This window comes from Podarcis melisellensis, assembly GCF_964234715.1.
Source record: "Podarcis melisellensis genome assembly, chromosome: Z".
NCBI lineage: Eukaryota > Metazoa > Chordata > Lepidosauria > Squamata > Lacertidae > Podarcis > Podarcis melisellensis.
The window spans coordinates 16,858,865-16,876,966 of record NC_138547.1 but is presented as its reverse complement, the minus strand read 5'-3'; the positions used below and the strand labels follow the sequence as shown (position 1 = coordinate 16,876,966).

The 18,102-nt window shown below is 47.5% G+C and overlaps 1 protein-coding gene and 2 long non-coding RNA genes across 3 annotated transcripts in view; 2 read left to right on the top strand and 1 right to left on the bottom strand.

Annotated features, from left to right (window-relative positions):
- Positions 1 to 1,574: 1,574 nt before the first annotated feature.
- Positions 1,575 to 10,231, bottom strand: LOC309362337. The gene is made up of 3 exons (XR_014164924.1): positions 10,117 to 10,231; positions 4,356 to 4,430; positions 1,575 to 2,077 (listed from the first exon to the last, which is right to left on the bottom strand). It is a non-coding gene; the product is annotated as an uncharacterized lncRNA (long non-coding RNA).
- The window catches only part of LOC309362349, a 16,562-nt gene continuing 8,479 nt past the window's right edge, over positions 10,020 to 18,102 (top strand). Inside the window, exon 1 of the long non-coding RNA XR_014164935.1 lies at positions 10,020 to 10,164. This is a non-coding gene — a long non-coding RNA (uncharacterized lncRNA). The remainder of the gene's footprint in view (positions 10,165 to 18,102) is intronic.
- The window catches only part of LOC309362288 (torsin-1A-like), an 8,672-nt gene continuing 3,568 nt past the window's right edge, over positions 12,999 to 18,102 (top strand). Inside the window, exons 1-4 of the mRNA XM_081897927.1 lie at positions 12,999 to 13,269; positions 14,081 to 14,346; positions 14,828 to 15,003; positions 17,667 to 17,788. Of these exons, the coding sequence (XP_081754053.1) occupies positions 13,044 to 13,269; positions 14,081 to 14,346; positions 14,828 to 15,003; positions 17,667 to 17,788 (790 nt within the window). The 5' untranslated portion in view covers positions 12,999 to 13,043. The remainder of the gene's footprint in view (positions 13,270 to 14,080; positions 14,347 to 14,827; positions 15,004 to 17,666; positions 17,789 to 18,102) is intronic.

Here is an 18,102-nt window from a genome sequence, read left to right as displayed (position 1 = left end):
ATTTTCCTCACTGGGATTTTTCCTATTTGGGTACTCTCACGCCTATATGCATGAATGTGCACCATCTCAGAAAACCATTCCCCAACCTTTTCTAAAACCATGGAGGGTCATCTAATCCAACCCCCTGAATCACAGCTAAAGGACCCCTGACATGGCCAACCAACCTCTGTTTCAAAACCTTTAACAAAGGTGAGTTCTCCACCTTCTGAGGGAGTCCATTCCACCGTTTATCAGGTCTTACTATCAGAAACCTCTTCCTGATGTTTAGTCAGAATCTCCTTTCTTGTAACTTGAAGCCATTGATTTGAGTCCTACTCTCCAGAGCAGAAAACAAACATGCTCCCTCCTCCATGTGACAGCCCTTAAGATATTTAGAGATATCTCCTCTCAGTCTCCTCTTTTCCAGGCTAAACATACTCAGCTCTTTCAAGCGTTCCTCATAAGGCTGAGGTTCCAGACCCTTGATCATCTTGGTCGCCCACCTCTGCACATGTTCCAGCTTGGCAATATCCTTATTAAATTGTGGTGCCCAGAACTGGGAATGGGTCTCCAGGAGTGGTCTGATCAAGGCAGAATAGAGCAGTACTATTACTTCCCTTGATCAGGACACTAGAATAGCATTCACCTTTTTCGCTGCTGCATCACATGATTGACTCTGCAACACATGACTGACTCTTCTATCTGTCCTGAACATCTAATGTTCTATCTGTCCTGAACATCAACTTCGCTGGACGTCCACAAGTTCCAGCATTACAGGCCTACCATCTGTCAGGGGTTATTAGTATTCTTAACATTTACCCGGCACAACTGATGGGCATTTTGGAAGGATTTTTTTGGGGGGGAGGTTGTACTTTATATCATTTTGATTCATTTATTTATTGTATATATCTTTTGCAATAGGATGTGTTGCATGTTTCATGATTTCTTGGTTGTTTTCATGAACTGTTTTGAGATGATCTTGGTTGTTGGAAATTACATATAAAAAAGGTAAAGAGACCCCTGACCATTAGGTCCAGTTGTGACCAACTTTGGAGTTGCGGCGCTCATCTCGCTTTATTGGCCGAGGGAGCTGGCGTACAGCTTCCAGGTCATGTGGCCAGCATGACTAAGCCGCTTCTGGCGAACCAGAGCAGCACACGGAAACACCATTTAAACTTCCCGCCGGAGCGGTACCTATTTATCTACTTGCACTTTGACATGCTTTCGAACTGCTAGGTTGGCAGGAGCAGGGACCGAGCAACGGGAGCTCACCCCTTCACAGGGATTCGAACTGCCAACCTTCTGATTGGCAAGTCCTAGGCTCTGTGGTTTAACCCACAGCGCCACCCGCATCCCGGAAATTACACATAGATTAAATCAAATCTGTTGCCTGTTGTGGTGCGGTACCCATTCTATACGTCTGTGGGGTTTACTTTCAATATTTACAGAGTGCTTTTCAACGTGGATGGTCATACAGAGGTTAACGGATTGACCATTGGCCTGGTCCAGAAGGACTATTCAAATGTTCTTAACAAGGCCAGGACCTTTCCACCAAACTGGAGCAGTCCAACCTCCCTCCGTCTAAGTCTCCACTTGAAAAAATGAATGACTGGCTTCTATGGTGTTCTTTTAAAAAAAGTTGCATGCCTGTATATCCATGGACATGAGGTCAAAGCACCAAACCAATTATCTGGCAGGCAAAACGTAGTCTAATGAAGCAGGTCAGCCAAAATGAAGGAATTAACCAGAGCAATGAATCATCGGCTCGTCTGGAGGAGTCAGACCAGGTTAAGTCAAACGTTTGGAGCCGACTCAGCCCTGACCCTGCGGCCCAGTGATGTCACCCCGCTGGGCTGCTGTTACAACAACCTTTCCCCAACCCTCATTGCAATGACGTGAGCTTTGCTTTGGATTTTTCTTAACGAACCAAAAAAGCACCAGATGGAAGCCAAGTGGGAGAAGGATAAGCAATTGAGAAATGGTCCTCAAAGGAATCTCCTCCTCACTGCTGTCATGTTGGGTTGCCAGACCTCAAGGTCTTATCTGAATTCTCCAGATGGCAGGTGGAGGGCTTGAATTTCCATGTGGGCAAGAGTACCTTCAATCATTACACACACACACACAAACGTAGATATGAATATTTGTGCTTGCAACTTTCAAACTTCAGCTTAACAGGAACTGGCTGCAAATTATAGCATAGACACTCTGGGGAGGTCTGCCCTCCTCCACTACCTTCTCCCAATTAACCTTCGTCTCTAGGGCCCACCCCTGTGACATCACCAGGGGGGTTCCTCCTGTGACATCACCAAAAAGACAGCCCCTCGATCTCAGGTTCGGGCCCTTATATCTCAGGGTCTGGGATGCTCCTGACCTGGCAATCCCACGTAGCCTCAATACATAAAGAAGTCCTAACTATTGTGATGTAAAAATTAGTCTTAAGTGTTACGATGCAAAAATAAGCCCAAAGTATATTCTCTGTTTGCTTCTTCTTCCTGCCCTCCTTGAACAGAAATCCAAATCACCTGATAAGCAGCATCCCAGAACCCAAATGAAATCCTGCCAAAATGAAACTGAAAGTTGATTCCGCTGGGAGTCCGCAGAAGGAGCCCCCCTCCCAGGGATGTACATGTCCATCCACCAGTCAGCACTCCTCCCTCCCCCTCTCCCAATTAACCTCCTTCTGCAGGGTCCACCCCTATCTTATCACCAGGGCCAGCCTTAAGAGTCAAGTTTGGGCACTGAAATCTCAGGGTCTGGAATGCTCTTGATCTGACAACTCTACTACTCTGAGCCCAATCCTAAAACATCCCAACCCCTGAATCTTCTGATCTGGCCACAGCTGTTCAGCCTTGTAGAAACAGAAGCTTAAATCCTTGCTAATTTCTGAGCTGTTTTCCATGTGTGGGAAGCAAGCTGGCAAGGCCAAGTTGAAACCAAGCAGAACTCCAGGGCTGCCTTAAATTCCCCTTCTGATCAGAAATCCTGGTGGTTGTGTGTGTGCCAGAGTCATAGTATCATAGAATTGTAGAGTTAGAAGGGATCCACAATTGTTATTTGTCCCACCCCCTGAAAGCCAGGAATCAAGCTAAAGACTCATCCAACTTCTGTTTCAAAACCTCCAATGAAGGTGAGTACACCACAGAGTTCCAAGAGAGTCCATTCCACTGTTCTTACTGTCAAAGAGCGTTGTTCCTGGTGCTTAGTCCGAAACTCCTTTCTCGTCGTTTGAACCCATTGACTCAGGTCCTCCCCTCCCAGAGCAACGGAAAACAAGCTTGTTCCATCTTCCATGTGGCAGCTTTTCAGGTATCTTTATCACGTTTCAGCATTCCCTTCTCCATGCTAAGCACCCCCAACTCCCTCAATGGTTCCTCATATATAAGGTTGGCTTCCTGAACCATATCGGTCGCCCTCCTCTGCACACATTCCAGCTTGTCAATCTCTGTCTTAAACTGAGCTGCCCAGAACTGGACACTGGACTCAAGCGGGGATCTCACCAAGGCAGACTAGAGCGTTACAAGAACTTCCCTTGATTTGGAAACTCAACTGCTGTTGATGTAGCCTAGAACAGCATTAGCTTTTGGGGTAGCTGCTCCATGAGCTTGGAATGTGTTTAAGGAAGAGGTGGTCCACCACAGGGCATGACACTGGCCTGTAAAGCTTCAATCTGGTTTTTCAGGGTTTTCAAAGAGTCCCTGAAATAAGTAAAGAACAGGACCTGTGCTGCTCATGGGCCCAACCCATTGCACCTGGAAAGCTGTGATGAATCACAAAGCACACAGGAATGTCCTATGCAGAATGGAGGTTGAGAATGTAGTAGCACAGGCAAGGGAGAGGCATTGCAGATCACAAGTCTGACATCTGTAGCAGGTGGTCTGCTAAACCAGCTCCCACTTGCTTGGGTCATGGGCAGTAAGCTCCCTCCTCCTCCTCCTCCGCCTCCTCCTCTGCTTCAGCATTACCCTTTAAGAACTCAACAGGGAGGAGGATGGGATCAAAACTAGAATGAGTTGGTTCTGCTCATTAGCACCACCTACTGTCAGCTTCCATGCCTTCTGCCCAAGCAGTCCCAAGACACACCAGCCACTACTGTTGTCTACCCTAACTAGTGGCAGTTCTCGAGGATTTCAGACAGAGCTGTCTCTCCCACCCCTATCACCCCTATTTTGCATGCAAAGCAGGTCCTCTGCGACTGGAGTGTGGCCCTTAAAAACCCACTAAGATTCCAGTCCTCGTTGTTCTGAATAAAGGGCTGGAAGACAGGAAGCATAGGGAGATAGAAAACAGCCTTATTCTGAGTCAAACCATTGGATTTGTCTACACAGACTGGCAGCAGCTCATCAGGATTTCAGGCAGCAAGTCTTTACCAGCCCTACCTGGAGATGCCAGAGATTGGAAATGGGACCTTCTGGGTGCAAAGCGCGTGCTTTACCATTGAGCTAGGGCATTTCCTGTCAAAAAAATAAAGTTAAGATTCTAGTCCTCATGATGCTAAATAAAAGGATGTGCAAAGCAGATGCTCTACCACTGAGCTATGACCTTTCCCCAACTGGAGAGTTGAGCTGGGGCCTCCCAGCGGGTGGCTCACTCCCAGCTCTGCCTGCAGGTCAAAGCCAGCCAGAAACCTTCTGCAGCCCTTTCAAAACACGTGGCTGGGCCCTTGAGCCATTTTGTAGTGCTTGGGGCAGGTAGAAAGGGAAACATCTTTTCTTGTCTGAGCGGGAAAGAAGTCTGCCCTGTATCCTGCAAGCGACCAAAACGAAAACATCAGGGGAACCCCCAAAGCTCTTTCCCACCCCTCCAGCCTTTGTGGGAAGAGACTCCCACCCCACCTCGTCCAGATTCTGACATCCTTGCAGCTTCATCACAAAACAAGATGTCAACCCAACCCCCCACCCTGCTGCTGCTGTTGCTGCCGCCGCCGATTGCTCTTGGCGTTGGTAACCTGTCAAGATGGTCTGCTCCTTCCAAGAACAACAAGGGGGAATGTTAAACAAACTGCTGTCTGACTCTCAAATTTCAGCTGGGACTGAATTCTCTCCCCCCCCCCACTTTCCCCTGTAGGCCATTGCATTGGGCTTGGGCTGTCTGTATTTATGATAGGTCTGAAAAAGTCCGAGCATTATCACCCCTTGCAATGCATACTGTATATGAATAAGGGTAGCCAACAGAGGGAGAAAAGTCATGGTTGAGAATAGCTTGCAACATCAGGAAGCAAATGTCAAGCTGCCCCAGAAATAATAAAATCCAATGCAGTCTTCTAGCTAGAAAAGAACAACCTCTCTGCTTACATACATGCAGGCAAGGTTTTCTGAGCACAGGGCTATTTTGATCTACAGTGTGTGCTATAGATTTTCATTAATTTATTTATTACATTTACATCCCTACCTTTCCTGCAAGGAGTTCATGGAGATTATGTGGCTCTTCACACACACACACAGAGAGAGAGAGAGAGAGAGAGAAAAAGAGAGAGAGAGAGAGAGAGAGAGAGAGAGAGAGAGAGAGAGAGAGAGAGAGAGAGTGTTTTATCCTCACAACAACCCTGTGGGATAGGCTAGGCTGAGAAAGAGGTTGGGTAACTGGCCTAAGGTCAAACCCAAATAACTTTATGGCTGAGTGGGAAATTGGAACTCCGGTCTCCCATGTCTTAGTCTGGCACTCTAACCAATTGATTAATTCAGAATGTTTTTATTTAATTCTGTTCTTTATTCAAAACGATGAGGAGTAGAACCTTTCTTTATTTTTAGGGGAAGGGTCATAGTTAAGTGATAGGGCATCGTCATCATCATTTTATTATTTATACCCCACCATCTAGCTGGGTTTTCCCAGTTACATTGGGTGGCTCTTAGCATATATCAGAACATACAAAAATATCAGACATTAAAAACTACCCTAAACAGGGCTGCCCTCAGATGTCTTCTAAAAGTCAGATAGTTGTTTGTTTCCTTGACGCCTGGAGGGAGGTTGTTTCATCGCCCTCAGCTCCAGGGGAAACCACAGGGCCGTCCAGGCTCCATGCAATTGGAGAGGGCGCTTCGGAGCCAGACAGTAAAGAGCCCTGGTTAACTCTGCATTCCAGTGAGCCACCAGGGAATCAGCTGAAAGGCCATCAACATGGGATAAAACATCCTCTACTACCCTCTGGAAACCATTTGGATCCATTAAATGGAGGGGGTGGACCATCCAAATCAGTCCCACCTCCCTACAGAGGGGTAGGGGCACAGAGAAGTCCAGTTGGACCAGGAAGTGATCCGACCATGGGACTTCTTTTGTTTCACTTTTACTTAGTGCCAGATCACCCACATCCATAGAGGTGAACACCAGGTCTAAGACATGTCTGCGACTATGAGTTGGGCCTAACTTATTCAGGGACAACCCCATGGAGGCCATGCTTTCCGCGAAGTCCCAAGCAGCCCCTTATAAGGTCATGTTGGCATGGACATTAAAATCCCCTAGGACAACGAAACTAGGTGTCTCCAGGAAAACATCCGGCACGACCTGAAGCAGCTCAGGCATGGAATCCTTGGTGCAATGGGAAGTCAGTACACCAAAAGGAATCCTGTACTGCCCCTATTGCCCAACTTCCAGAACATGCACTCAGAAAACTGGGTCATCCCAATAGGACGCCTGGCGCAGGTTAATGACTTCGTAAAAATCACTGCAACCCCCCCCCCGTCACCCACATGACTTGGGTTGCTGTGTGTAAGAGAAACCTAGTGGACAAGCAACAGCAAGGACCGGCCCATCTGCTTCATCAAACCAAGTCTCTGTTACACATGCCAGGCCAAGTCTTCCATCCACGATCAAGTTGTGGATGGCAGTGGTCTTGTGAATCATTGACCTGGCATTGCACAGCAGCACCTTCAGGTCACGTGGATCTCCCTTGCTGATTCCAGTATCCTTCCAGTCAGGTAGGGATAGTCTTCAAACAGTGACCAGTCTTCAAACAGCACTAATGTCAGATATAACCCCAGGTCTGAAAGCCCAAGAAATAAATTCCAGGATCTATCAAGCTCCACTGAGAAGGCACCAGGATGGATCCTGACAAATTCTGCTATGGGTCTGCCCCCATAATTGCTATTTTTGATGCTGGCTCCAAGCATGAGCCCCAGCCAGAGGGCCCATCATCTTGAAACAAAACGTTGGCAATGCTGGTTACGCTGCTGGGCTGCAATTAAAGGCAGAGGAGAGAGCCAGTGGTGAAAAACTTGGCAGCCGGCTCTCCATCCCAGGCGGGCTTAAAGGTCAGGCCAGAGAGCCGCTCTGTATCTCCAAGACACCCCATGGAGTGGTGACGAAGGCAAGAGTATGCCTAGGAAGCTGACCTTAGGGACCCTGGAAAGGAGTGGGGGGTTTTATTATTATTATTCGCCCTGACACATCTTAACTTTCAATCTGACCCGCCGATGAAAGGGAACATAAAACACAATCAGGGCTGGTGGAATTAAGAGCAGAAACAGGCAGAGCGAAGGAGCCAACTTGCTGAAAGGCCTTGAGGAATAAGCCACAGGAAGGCAGAAAAGTGTTAACATTCCTCGGCAAAGGTCTGGCAAGAGGCAAGGCTCTTAGAGGACCTGGGCTGTAATAAACAACAGGCAAGGGGGGAGGATGGGGGGGCCGGGTGGCTTCTCGACTTGTTCCGTGGCCTGAAAGGCCCCTGGAAGGCTTCCCAGACTTGGCCACAACATCTCCCAACTTCTGCAACTCTCTCCAGTCTGTCTTTAAAAAAAGAAGAAGAGCCTGTTCGATCAGGCCACTAGCCAGCATCCTGTTCTCAAAGTGCGCCATCCAGATGCCCTGAATAGGGGAAGACCACAAGCAGGGCCTGAGTGCAAGAGCCCTCTCTCCTCCTGCAGTTTCCAGCAACAGCCTCGGTCCAGTATATCTGAAGGAGCGTCTCCAGCCCCATCATTCTACCCGGAGGTCTAGCACCAAGGGCCTTCTGGCAGTTCCCTCGCTGCGAGAAGCCAAGTTACATTGAACCAGGCAGACGGCCTTCTCGGTTGTGGTGCCCTCCCTGTGGAACGCCCTCCCACCAGATGTCAAAGATAAAAACAACTACCAGACTTTTAGAAGACATTTGAAGGCAGCCCTGTTTAGGGAAGCTTTTAATGTTTGATGTATTACAGTATTTTACATTTTTTGGAAGCTGGCCAGAGTGGCTGGGGAAGCCCAGCCAGATGGGCAGGGTATAAATAATAAATTATTATTATTATTATTATTATTATTATTATTATTATTATTATTATTATTATTAACATTCCTGCCTCTGATCCTTGAGACAGAGCATGGTCACCATGGCTAGTAGCCTTATCCCCTATGGATTTGTCCGGTCGTCTTTTAAGGCCACCTAGGTTGGTGGTTGTCAGTCATTGCCTCCTGCAGAAGTGAGTTCCACAGTTTAACAATGCACACTACACAAAGGACTTTGTTTGGTAAACTGCTAAGCAAGTCCACCTTTGAACACAATCTGAACAAAGACATCTTATGACCCAGACCATGTTGATTCAGACAGCACAAACGTGGTGGGGCATTTAGCACCTAAAATTTCCCACTGTACTTGTATGCAGTATGATATTCTATCCAGCTAAAATGTTGCATAATACCAGTAGCAGCTGGCATTTCCCAACAGAGTTGACTCTGCATCTCAGGAAACTGCAGGTCATGGGCAGGAAAGTGCCCTATTAAAGCCAAGTATTTCAATACTTTCTGGGCAAATACGGAGTGAAGGGAGTCTTGTGTGTTTGGTTGGGGTGGGGGGATCTGCTCCTCTTTTGTTTCCAGCACAGCTTTCATGAGCAGGTATAAATTTTGCTTAGGCTTATACTTTTTTTATTAGAAACCCAAAACGAGACCACTCTACCGTTTTCATAGTCCATTAAGCCTCCCTACCTGAGCTTCGGGACACCTCATCATTCATTGCCACTCATTTCCAACTCCTGTAAGGACCTGGACAAAGATTTCTTAGTCTGGGAGGTTTATGCTTTATCTTTGCTTACTTGTTCTGCCAGTGGTAGCGTTGTAGGACAGGCCAACACCACTGGCTTAAATGCCCCTTCCTCCCACCGCTGCCCCACAAAAAGAATATTTTCTGCATTTTTCACCTCTTCTGCTGCAGGCTCCTTCATTGGTCAGGGACATCACAGTACAGTGGTCCCTCGGGTTACATACACTTCAGGTTACATACGCTTCAGGTTAAAGACTCCGCTAACCCAGAAATATTACCTCGGGTTAATAACTTTGCTTCAGGATGAGAACAGAAATCATGCTCCAACAGCGCGGCGGCAGCAGGAGGCCCCATTCGCTAAAGTGGTGCTTCAGGTTAAGAACAGTTTCAGGTTAAGAACGGACCTCCGCAACGAATTAAGTACTTAACCCGAGGTACCACTGTATTATGGATTTCAGAGAAACCCCAAGGATCATTTAGTCCACCCCTTACAGGAATCACAGCTGAAGAATTCCCGACAGGTGGCTGCCCAACCTCTCTTGAAAAACCTCCAAGGAAGGAGAGTCTACCACCTTCTGAGGGAGTCCGTTCCACTGTTGAACAGTTCTCACCATCAAAAAGTTCTTCCTAATGTTTAGTCAGAACCTCCTTTCTTGTCATTTAAATCCACTGGTTCGTGTTCTACGCTCCGGAGCAGCAGAAAACAAGCTTGCTCCATTTTCCAGATGACAACCCTTCAGATATTTGAAGATGGTTATTATATCTCCTCTGTCTCCTCTTTTCCAGGCTAAGCACACCCAACTCCTTTAACCGTTCCTCATAAGGCTTGGTCTCCAGACCTTTGATCATCTCTGTTGCATTCCTCTGCACACATTCCAGCTTGTTTATATCCTTCTTAAATGGTGGTGTCCAGAACTAGACACACAGGACTTCTAGTGGGGTCTGAACAAGGCTGAATAGAGATCAATCAGTTCCACTTCAGACACAAAATGAAGAGATAGAACAAATATAGGAGAACCTTTTAAAGTTACATTGTACAATCAGAAGGGATTTGGGAAGATCAGAGCAGTTCAGGGCAAAATACGGTGTTGCCAAGTACCAGGGATGGTAAACTTTTAAGGTCCTGTGGAAGAATGTGCTCCCCCAGCCCTCTTCATGTAGCCCTTAGGACTCTCCCCAGCGTCACATACCCTCTCGAGCCAGACCACTCCTCCTTGCGTGGGATATCTCCTTAAACTGTGACAATGACTCACTCACCTGGATGAAGAATAGTTAGGGGGTGTTTGCATGTGTTTGCAGAAACCAACCAACAACAACAATATTTACATATATTTCTCTGCCCACCTCTGGCTCCACACATTGCTGGCAAGTGGCACCCAGGTATGTTAGCTGGACCTGTGCATTTTAAAGGAGAGCACCTCTTTCTGAAATTTCATACCTGATATTGATTTTTTTTATTAAAAAATTCTTTAGAGCATTTGCACCCTGCTCTCCAGCCGAAAAGGCACCTGGAGGCACACATTAAAATTACAAGGAGACAGCCTACACCCACAGGATTACAATCGGAAAGACATGACACACAAGGAAAAAGGGAGAGACGGAAGCAACCCCAGGCACCAATTGTTAAGTAGTAGTTCTGGCATGCTCCGGTTTTCAGACGAGGCCCTACTCTGGGTCCCTTGACCCCAGTTGAGGTCACTCTGTTGTTTTTAGTGAGGTGTGTTTGAAGAAGTAGCTGTTTTCAAAGGCTTCTGGTTCATTTCTGACAGTGTTTTGAGTTTCAGTACTGCTTTTAGACATTATTACTGCATTTGGCCTTTGTTAACATTTTGATTTTGACTGCCATTCAGAATGGGGAATGTGACATGTTTTTAAATATTGCCTGAAGTTTCTGATTTGTTAGTAGCCTTGAATATGTGTTTTAAATTATCATACCATCCTCTAGGTCAGTACAGTGGTACCTCGCAAGACGAATGCCTTGGAAAAAGAAAAACTCGCAAGACGAAGGAGTTTTTCGTTTTTTGAGTTGCTTCGCAAGACGATTTTCCCTATGGGCTTGCTTCGCAAGACGAAAAATCCGCAAGACGAAGAAACTCGCAGAACGAATTAATTTCGTCTTGCGAGGCACCACTGTATCATCCATTACAACCAGCAAGTCATGAGCTCTCCCCTTTTTTGCTAATGGAAAGCAAGGAGTATTAATCTTAGAATCATAGAATTGTAGAGTTTGAAGGGATCTTGGGGATCATGTAGTCAAACCCCCCGCAGTACAGGAATCTTTTATGCAACGTGGGGCACGAACTCACAAGCCTGAGATGAAGTGGCTTATGCTCTACCAACTGAGCTATCCCAGTTCAGAAACAAAAACACAACAAGCTGTTTTATTCTGAGTTAGACTCTTGGCCCATCTTAGTATTGACAGGGCTGATAATGTCCCCTTCCCAAAACCCTGAAGAAACTCTGCCAGTCAGTGTAGACAGTATTGAGCTGAATGGGCCAAGAATCTGACTCAATATATGCCAGCATATTTATTAGGACTATAGCTCAGTGGCATAAATAAATAAAACACCTTCCTTGGTTTCTAATTATAGTTTGTGTGAAGACAAGCCTTCCTTTTTTCTGCCTGAAACCTCCTGACAATCATTGGGTGACCCAAGTTCTAGCATTATTGAAAGAGTGTATGGGGATTTCCTACCTAGCAGGGCAGCCTGGATAATTCTAAATAGGAATCAAGTTTTGCAATCTAATCACTCAAGTCTGCTGTACAGGGGGAAAGTTTGGGGTTTTTTATGAACCAGGATGAAATGCTGTGAATGCATCTATTGCCCTCTGCTGGACAAACATTAGAATTGCCAGATCATATATATATTGCCTCTGTGGGATCTGTTGTTATTTGGGGGTGGTGGTTTCTATTCAGCACTCAAAAGCCATGCATGGCTGAAATGTGTCTTTGAACTCTGACTGTGCCAATGGGTAGGGGACAGAGAGGAATTTATTGTTTCCTTTCTTTTGCAGAACTCTTTTTTATTAAAGTTTTCCATAATATAGTAAGATAATAGAAAACCAATGTAAATGTTAAAAAGCAGATTTAGGCGACGCGGGTGGCACTGTGGTCTAAACCACAGAACCTAGGGCTTGCCAATCAGGTCAGCAGTTCAAATCCCTGTGATGGGGTGAGCTCCCAGCTCCTGCCAACCTAGCAGTTCGAAAGCACATCGAAGTGCAAGTAGATAAATGGGTACCACTCCGGCGGGAAGGTAAACGGTGTTTCCGTGCGCTGCTCTGGTTCACCAGAAGCGGCTTAGTCATGCTGGCCACATGACCTGGAAGCTGTACGCCAGCTCCCTCGGCCAGTAAAGCAAGATGAGCGCTGCAACCCCAAAGGCATCAGCGACTGGACATAATGGTCAGGGGTCCCTTTACCTTTTATTGACATGGTCTCATAGGAAAAACTGTGGCAAGTGGTTATGAAATTACAGCCTGTTTTATTTTAAAGGAAAATGATAGGAAAATGATATTAACACCAAATAAATTGGCAAATATGTGCAAGCCTGTGTCAAATAAATGCTGGAAGTGTAAACATAATAAAGGGACGTTTTTTCATATGATGTGGACATACGAAAAAATACATATTTAAAAAATATGAAAAAGCTAAAGGCTTTTGGGAAATGATACATAATATATTTAAACTAGCTTTTCACCCTTCAGTTACCTCTCTCAGCAGCCTCCCTTGCAAACATGCAAAGTAGCAAAATAAAAATTTTAAAAATGCAAAAAGCATGGTGCTTGCTTCCGAGTAACCCACGTGGCGAATTTACACTCGACAATAACAACGAAGACGGCTCCGTCGCCCTTGCAGAGGAAGAAGGAGGCGGAGGGAGAAAGTCGAACCCACGTGATACTCTCTCCGCCGCTTCCCACTGGCTCTGCGCTCCGCCAATCATTTGCCCTTGCCCTTGCTCCTGCCCGGCACCACGATGGCGCCCGTGGAGCCGGAAATTTAACTTACCTGCTTTTCCAGGAACCGGAAGTGCCAGCTCTGAGGCAAACTGGGCAGCGGGGAAGCAGCGGGGTCCTGCTCCTCCCGGGCCCCGCTCCTCGTCCTCCGGCGGCGGCGATGAAGCTTCTTCCCCCGCGCCGGGCGGGGAGGCGTTTCGTGCTGGGCGCCGCCGTGCTGCTGTGGCAGCTGAGCGCGACCGCCCAGGCGGTGGAACCCATCAGCCTGGGTTTGGCCATAGCCGGCGCCGCCGCCTCCGCCCTCACAGGAATCATCTCCTATCCGAAGCTCTACTGCTACTTCGCCCACTGCTGTCTCCACAAGCCTGGCGCCCGCAGCGGGACAGGTGAGCTAGTGGGGGGGCGGGGGGGAGAATTTCGCGTTCGGGTTCTGTGACGTCAGAGTGCAGTAGCCCAGGTGGGCTGAGCTCTGCTCAGAGGTGAGTGGTGTGCATGCTCTGACATCAGAGAAGGAAGGTGGAGACCAGACGCTCCCACTGGTGCCAGGGAAGGGGTGGGGAGTGGCAGTGCAGGGTCCGCCTAAGTGTTTCTGTGGATCAGGAGATGACTGCTGTGATATCGCAAGAAGATGATGAAAGGAAAGAGTGTGCAGTTGTCAGGGAAGGAGAACCTTTTGGTCCAAACAGCTCAGTATTGCTCACACCAACAGGCAGCATCTCTCTCCAGGGTTTCGGACAGGGATCTTTCCCAGCCCTACCTGGAGGTGTCACTGAGGACTGAACCTTGGACCTTCTGCATGAGCATTGCCTGCTTTATTACTAAGCTGTGGGTATCCTTTTCCCTCCTTTTTTATTTGCTCCGTTAGGCACTTTGACCACGGAACCCCTGCCCCGACTAACGACTGGATATGAAGGTTGAAAGAGCCAAGAAATTGTGACTCTGCTCACAAATCAAGAAGCCGAGCCTTTCTCAGGGAATTTTAAAGGGTTTGGGCTAGATAACTCTTAGGGTCACTTCCAGCACTAGAATTCTATTATTCGTCTTACTTCGTGGCTTACTGGAGTAGTGCTTTTTCATACAGGTTGGGTTCCCCACACTAGTCTTTGCCAGGCAAAAAATTATGTGCTTGCACAGAAGGACTTCAGATTTCCAAAATGCTCTTTTAATCAGTTACTCCTTTTATTCCCCCCGCCCCAGTGCTTCAAGAGGGTTTGGATGAACAACTCTTTGGGCAGCATCTGGCGAAGAAGGTGATTGTGAAATCGCTTACTGGATTTTTGAATAATCCAAACCCGAAGAAACCTCTGGCACTCTCCTTACATGGCTGGACTGGGACTGGCAAAAACTTTGCTAGTAGGATAATCGTGGAGAGCCTTTATGAAGGAGGCCTCAACAGCAAATTTGTACATCAGTTTGTATCCACTCTGCATTTTCCTCATCAGCAGAACATTTCCCAGTACAAGGTAAAAAGATTGATTGCATTTTAAGACTAGATGTAACTATTTCCTGACAGCTGTGGTTCTGGGGAAGGGCTGCAACATGTCTTTGAATTTTGAAAGTGACTCCTGCTTGCCTAGATGGAGAACAGAGAGGGGAGCAGGAACTAGGAACTAACCTACCCTACAAAAGTACAATGTGCATTAATTGCTCGCTCTTGCTTCTGGCCCTTGCCTATCACTAGCATGAGGCCCTCAGGAGGGTGTCTGGAAGGGTATGTGTCTCTTTGTCTGAAAAAAGTTTCCCACTGAGCTGAAGTGTTCCTACTTTTGAGTGACGGAAGGGAGGGAAGGTGGGTGGGGACTTCGCCAGAACCACCATTGCCCTGCTCCAAGCCTACACCCCCTGAAGCAACCCCCTGCTATCTTTAGAGCCCTCCCCACAAGCTGAGAAGGCAGGTTTAGCAATACTGTCAATAAACAGAACATGTTCTTTTGAAATAACAAGGACCAGTTGCAGATGTGGATCCGGGGCAATGTGAGCAGCTGCCCAAGATCCGTCTTCATATTTGACGAGATGGACAAGATGCACGCTGGCCTCATCGACTCCATCAAGCCTTTCCTGGACTACTACGAGGAGCTGGACGGTGTGTCTTACCGGAAAGCTATCTTCATCTTCCTCAGGTTAGGAACAAGCCTGGATGTGAAGCTGCAAAAGTACTTCTAAATTTAGGAGCCAGCACTAAAAGCTCTTGTCTCCATCTTTGGGATATGTCCTGAAGAAAGATTTCATTACCTTAGCCTAAGGCATTAAATTATTGATCATCTGGTGGCAGGGAATTTTCTTCTTCGAGTTTAGCTTCTTGTTCTACTATCATTAATTTACTAATTAATGTTGTGTGGGATCAATTTCAATCTGTTACCTCCGAGGATGTGGACAGGCTGCTTGGACGAGTGAAACCAACCACCTGTCTCCTGGATCCTTGCCCATCCTGGCTTATAAAAGCTAGCCGGGAAGGACTGGGCGATGGGCTTCGTGGGGTGGTGAATGCTTCCCTCCGTGAGGGAGCCTTCCCAGACCCGCTGAAAGAGGCGGTTATCAAACCGCTTCTTAAAAAACCATCTTTAGATGCGGCCACGATGGCCAATTATCGCCCAGTCTCAAACCTTCCATTCTTGGGCAAGGTGATTGAGCGAGTGGTTGCTGAACAACTCCAGGCACGCCTGGAAGAAGCGGACCATTTGGATCCCTTCCAGTCGGGATTCAGGCCTCATCATGGGACTGAAACTGCCTTGGTCGCACTGGTTGATGATCTCCGGCGGGCTAGGGACAAAGGTGAGAGCTGTTTCCTAGTTCTGCTGGATCTCTCAGCGGCGTTTGATACCATCGACCATGACATCCTTCTGGACCGTCTTGAGGGGCTGGGAGCTGGGGGCACTGTCATACAGTGGTTCCGCTCCTTCCTCCTGGGCCGTGTTCAGAAAGTGGTGGTGGGGGATGAGTGTTCAGACCCCTGGCCGCTCACTTGTGGGGTGCCTCAGGGTTCTGTCCTCTCCCCCATGCTTTTCAACATCTACATGCAGCCGCTGGGAGGGATCATCAGGAGGTTTGGGCTGGGTGTTCATCAGTATGCAGATGATACCCAGCTCTACCTCTCTTTTAAATCAGAACCAGTGAAGGCGGTAAAGGTCCTGTGTGAGTGTCTGGAAGCGGTTGGAGGATGGATGGCGGCTAACAGATTGAGGTTGAATCCTGACAAGACAGAAGTACTGTTTTTGGGGGACAGGAGGCGGGCAGGTGTGGAGGATTCCCTGGTCCTGAATGGGGTAACTGTGCCCCTGCAGGACCAGGTGCGCAGCCTGGGAGTCATTTTGGACTCACAGCTGTCCATGGAGGCACAGGTCAAATCTGTATCCAGGGCAGCTGTTTACCAGCTCCATCTGGTACGTAGGCTGAGACCCTTTCTGCCTGCGGACTGTCTTGCCAGAGTGGTGCATGCTCTGGTTATCTCCTGCTTGGACTACTGCAAAGCGCTCTACGTGGGGCTACCTTTGAAGGTGACCCGGAAACTACAACTAATCCAGAATGCGGCAGCTAGACTGGTGACTGGGAGCGGCCGCCGAGACCATACAACACCGGTCTTGAAAGACCTACATTGGCTCCCAGTACGTTTCCGAGCACAATTCAAAGTGTTGGTGCTGACCTTTAAAGCCCTAAATGGCCTCGGTCCAGTATATCTGAAGGAGCGTCTCCTCCCCCATCGTTCTGCCCGGACACTGAGGTCCAGCTCCGAGGGCCTTCTGGCGGTTCCCTCCCTGCGAGAGGCCAGGTTGCAGGGAACCAGGCAGAGGGCCTTCTCGGTGGTGGCGCCCGCCCTGTGGAATGCCCTCCCACCGGATGTCAAGGCGATGAACAACTACCTGACATTCAGAAGACATCTGAAGGCAGCCCTGTTTAGGGAAGTTTTTAATATGTGACATTTTAGTGTATTTTTCATTTCTGTTGGAAGCCGCCCAGAGTGGCTGGGGAAACCCAGCCAGATGGGCGGGGTACAAATAATAAATTATTATTATTATTATTATTATTATTATTATTATTATTATTATTGCTTTCTAAACAGCTATTTCAAGGCAATTTACACAATCAATCAAAACAGCAATCAAAAACAGTGAAAAGACAGAAAAGCAGCTAATACATTTAAAACAAAAAGAAAAAACTTTAAGCACTGAGCACTCATAGTAAAGATCCATTTATCCAGCTGGGAAAGTTTGTCAGAATAAATATGTCTTCAATTGTTTTCAGAAAGTGCAGATGGTGGGCACCTGCCATATCTGCAAAACTGGGGCAGCCACACAGAAGGCCCTGCTCCAAGTTACTACAGAATGGGCTTCTGAGATCTCTGGAACTTGCAGGAGACACTTCACCACAGGGATCTACAGGGCATGTAAGGGATAAGGTGTTCGCACAAGTAACCTTGAACGGTGGCCACCAATCTATATAGATTTAAAGGAGAATTAGACAGCTTTTTGGAGGAGAGGGCTATCAGTGACTACCAGCCATGATGATTATGCTGTGTCTCCACAGTTGGAACCAGGAATGCTACTTGTGGGACTCCCACAGACATCTGGTTGGCCACTGTGAGAGCAGGATGCTGGACCTGATGACCATTGTCCTGATCCAGCAGGCTGCTGTTAGTTAACATGGTCCTAAGCTGTATAGGGATTTACCTATCAGTACTAGTATCTTGAACCTGGGCTCGTAGCAAACTGGCAACTGGTGCAAATTTTGCAAGGAAGGTTTTAAAAGCTGGCACTTGTTGAAAAAATGCCTTCCTTTCTCACTTCAGTAATGCAGGGGCTGAAAAGATCACCGAGGTGGCGCTGGACTTCTGGAGGAGGGGAAAGAGGAGGGAGGACCTGAGCTTACAGGACCTGGATCTGACCTTGTCTGTTTTCAATAACAAAAACAGTGAGTAATCAGGGGTATTAAGCCTGCAGTCCTTTTTTATTGATTGAAATATTTATAAACCATACTTTTGTGAAAAATAAAACAAGGTGGGGCTGTGTATATGCTGCTGTACACTGCCATGTTACCTTGTGTGAATTAGCAGCATGCAGATAAGATAAATCAATGCTGCCTAACACAGGGGTCGGAATCTGTAGCCTGGGGACCAAATGAGGCTCTCAGGCCTCATCTCTCTGGCCCTCAGAAGGCTTCCCAAGCTCGCTTCCCCCCACGCAGCTTAACCCTGTGGCCAGCTTGAGCTACTTTTGGCTGCCTGG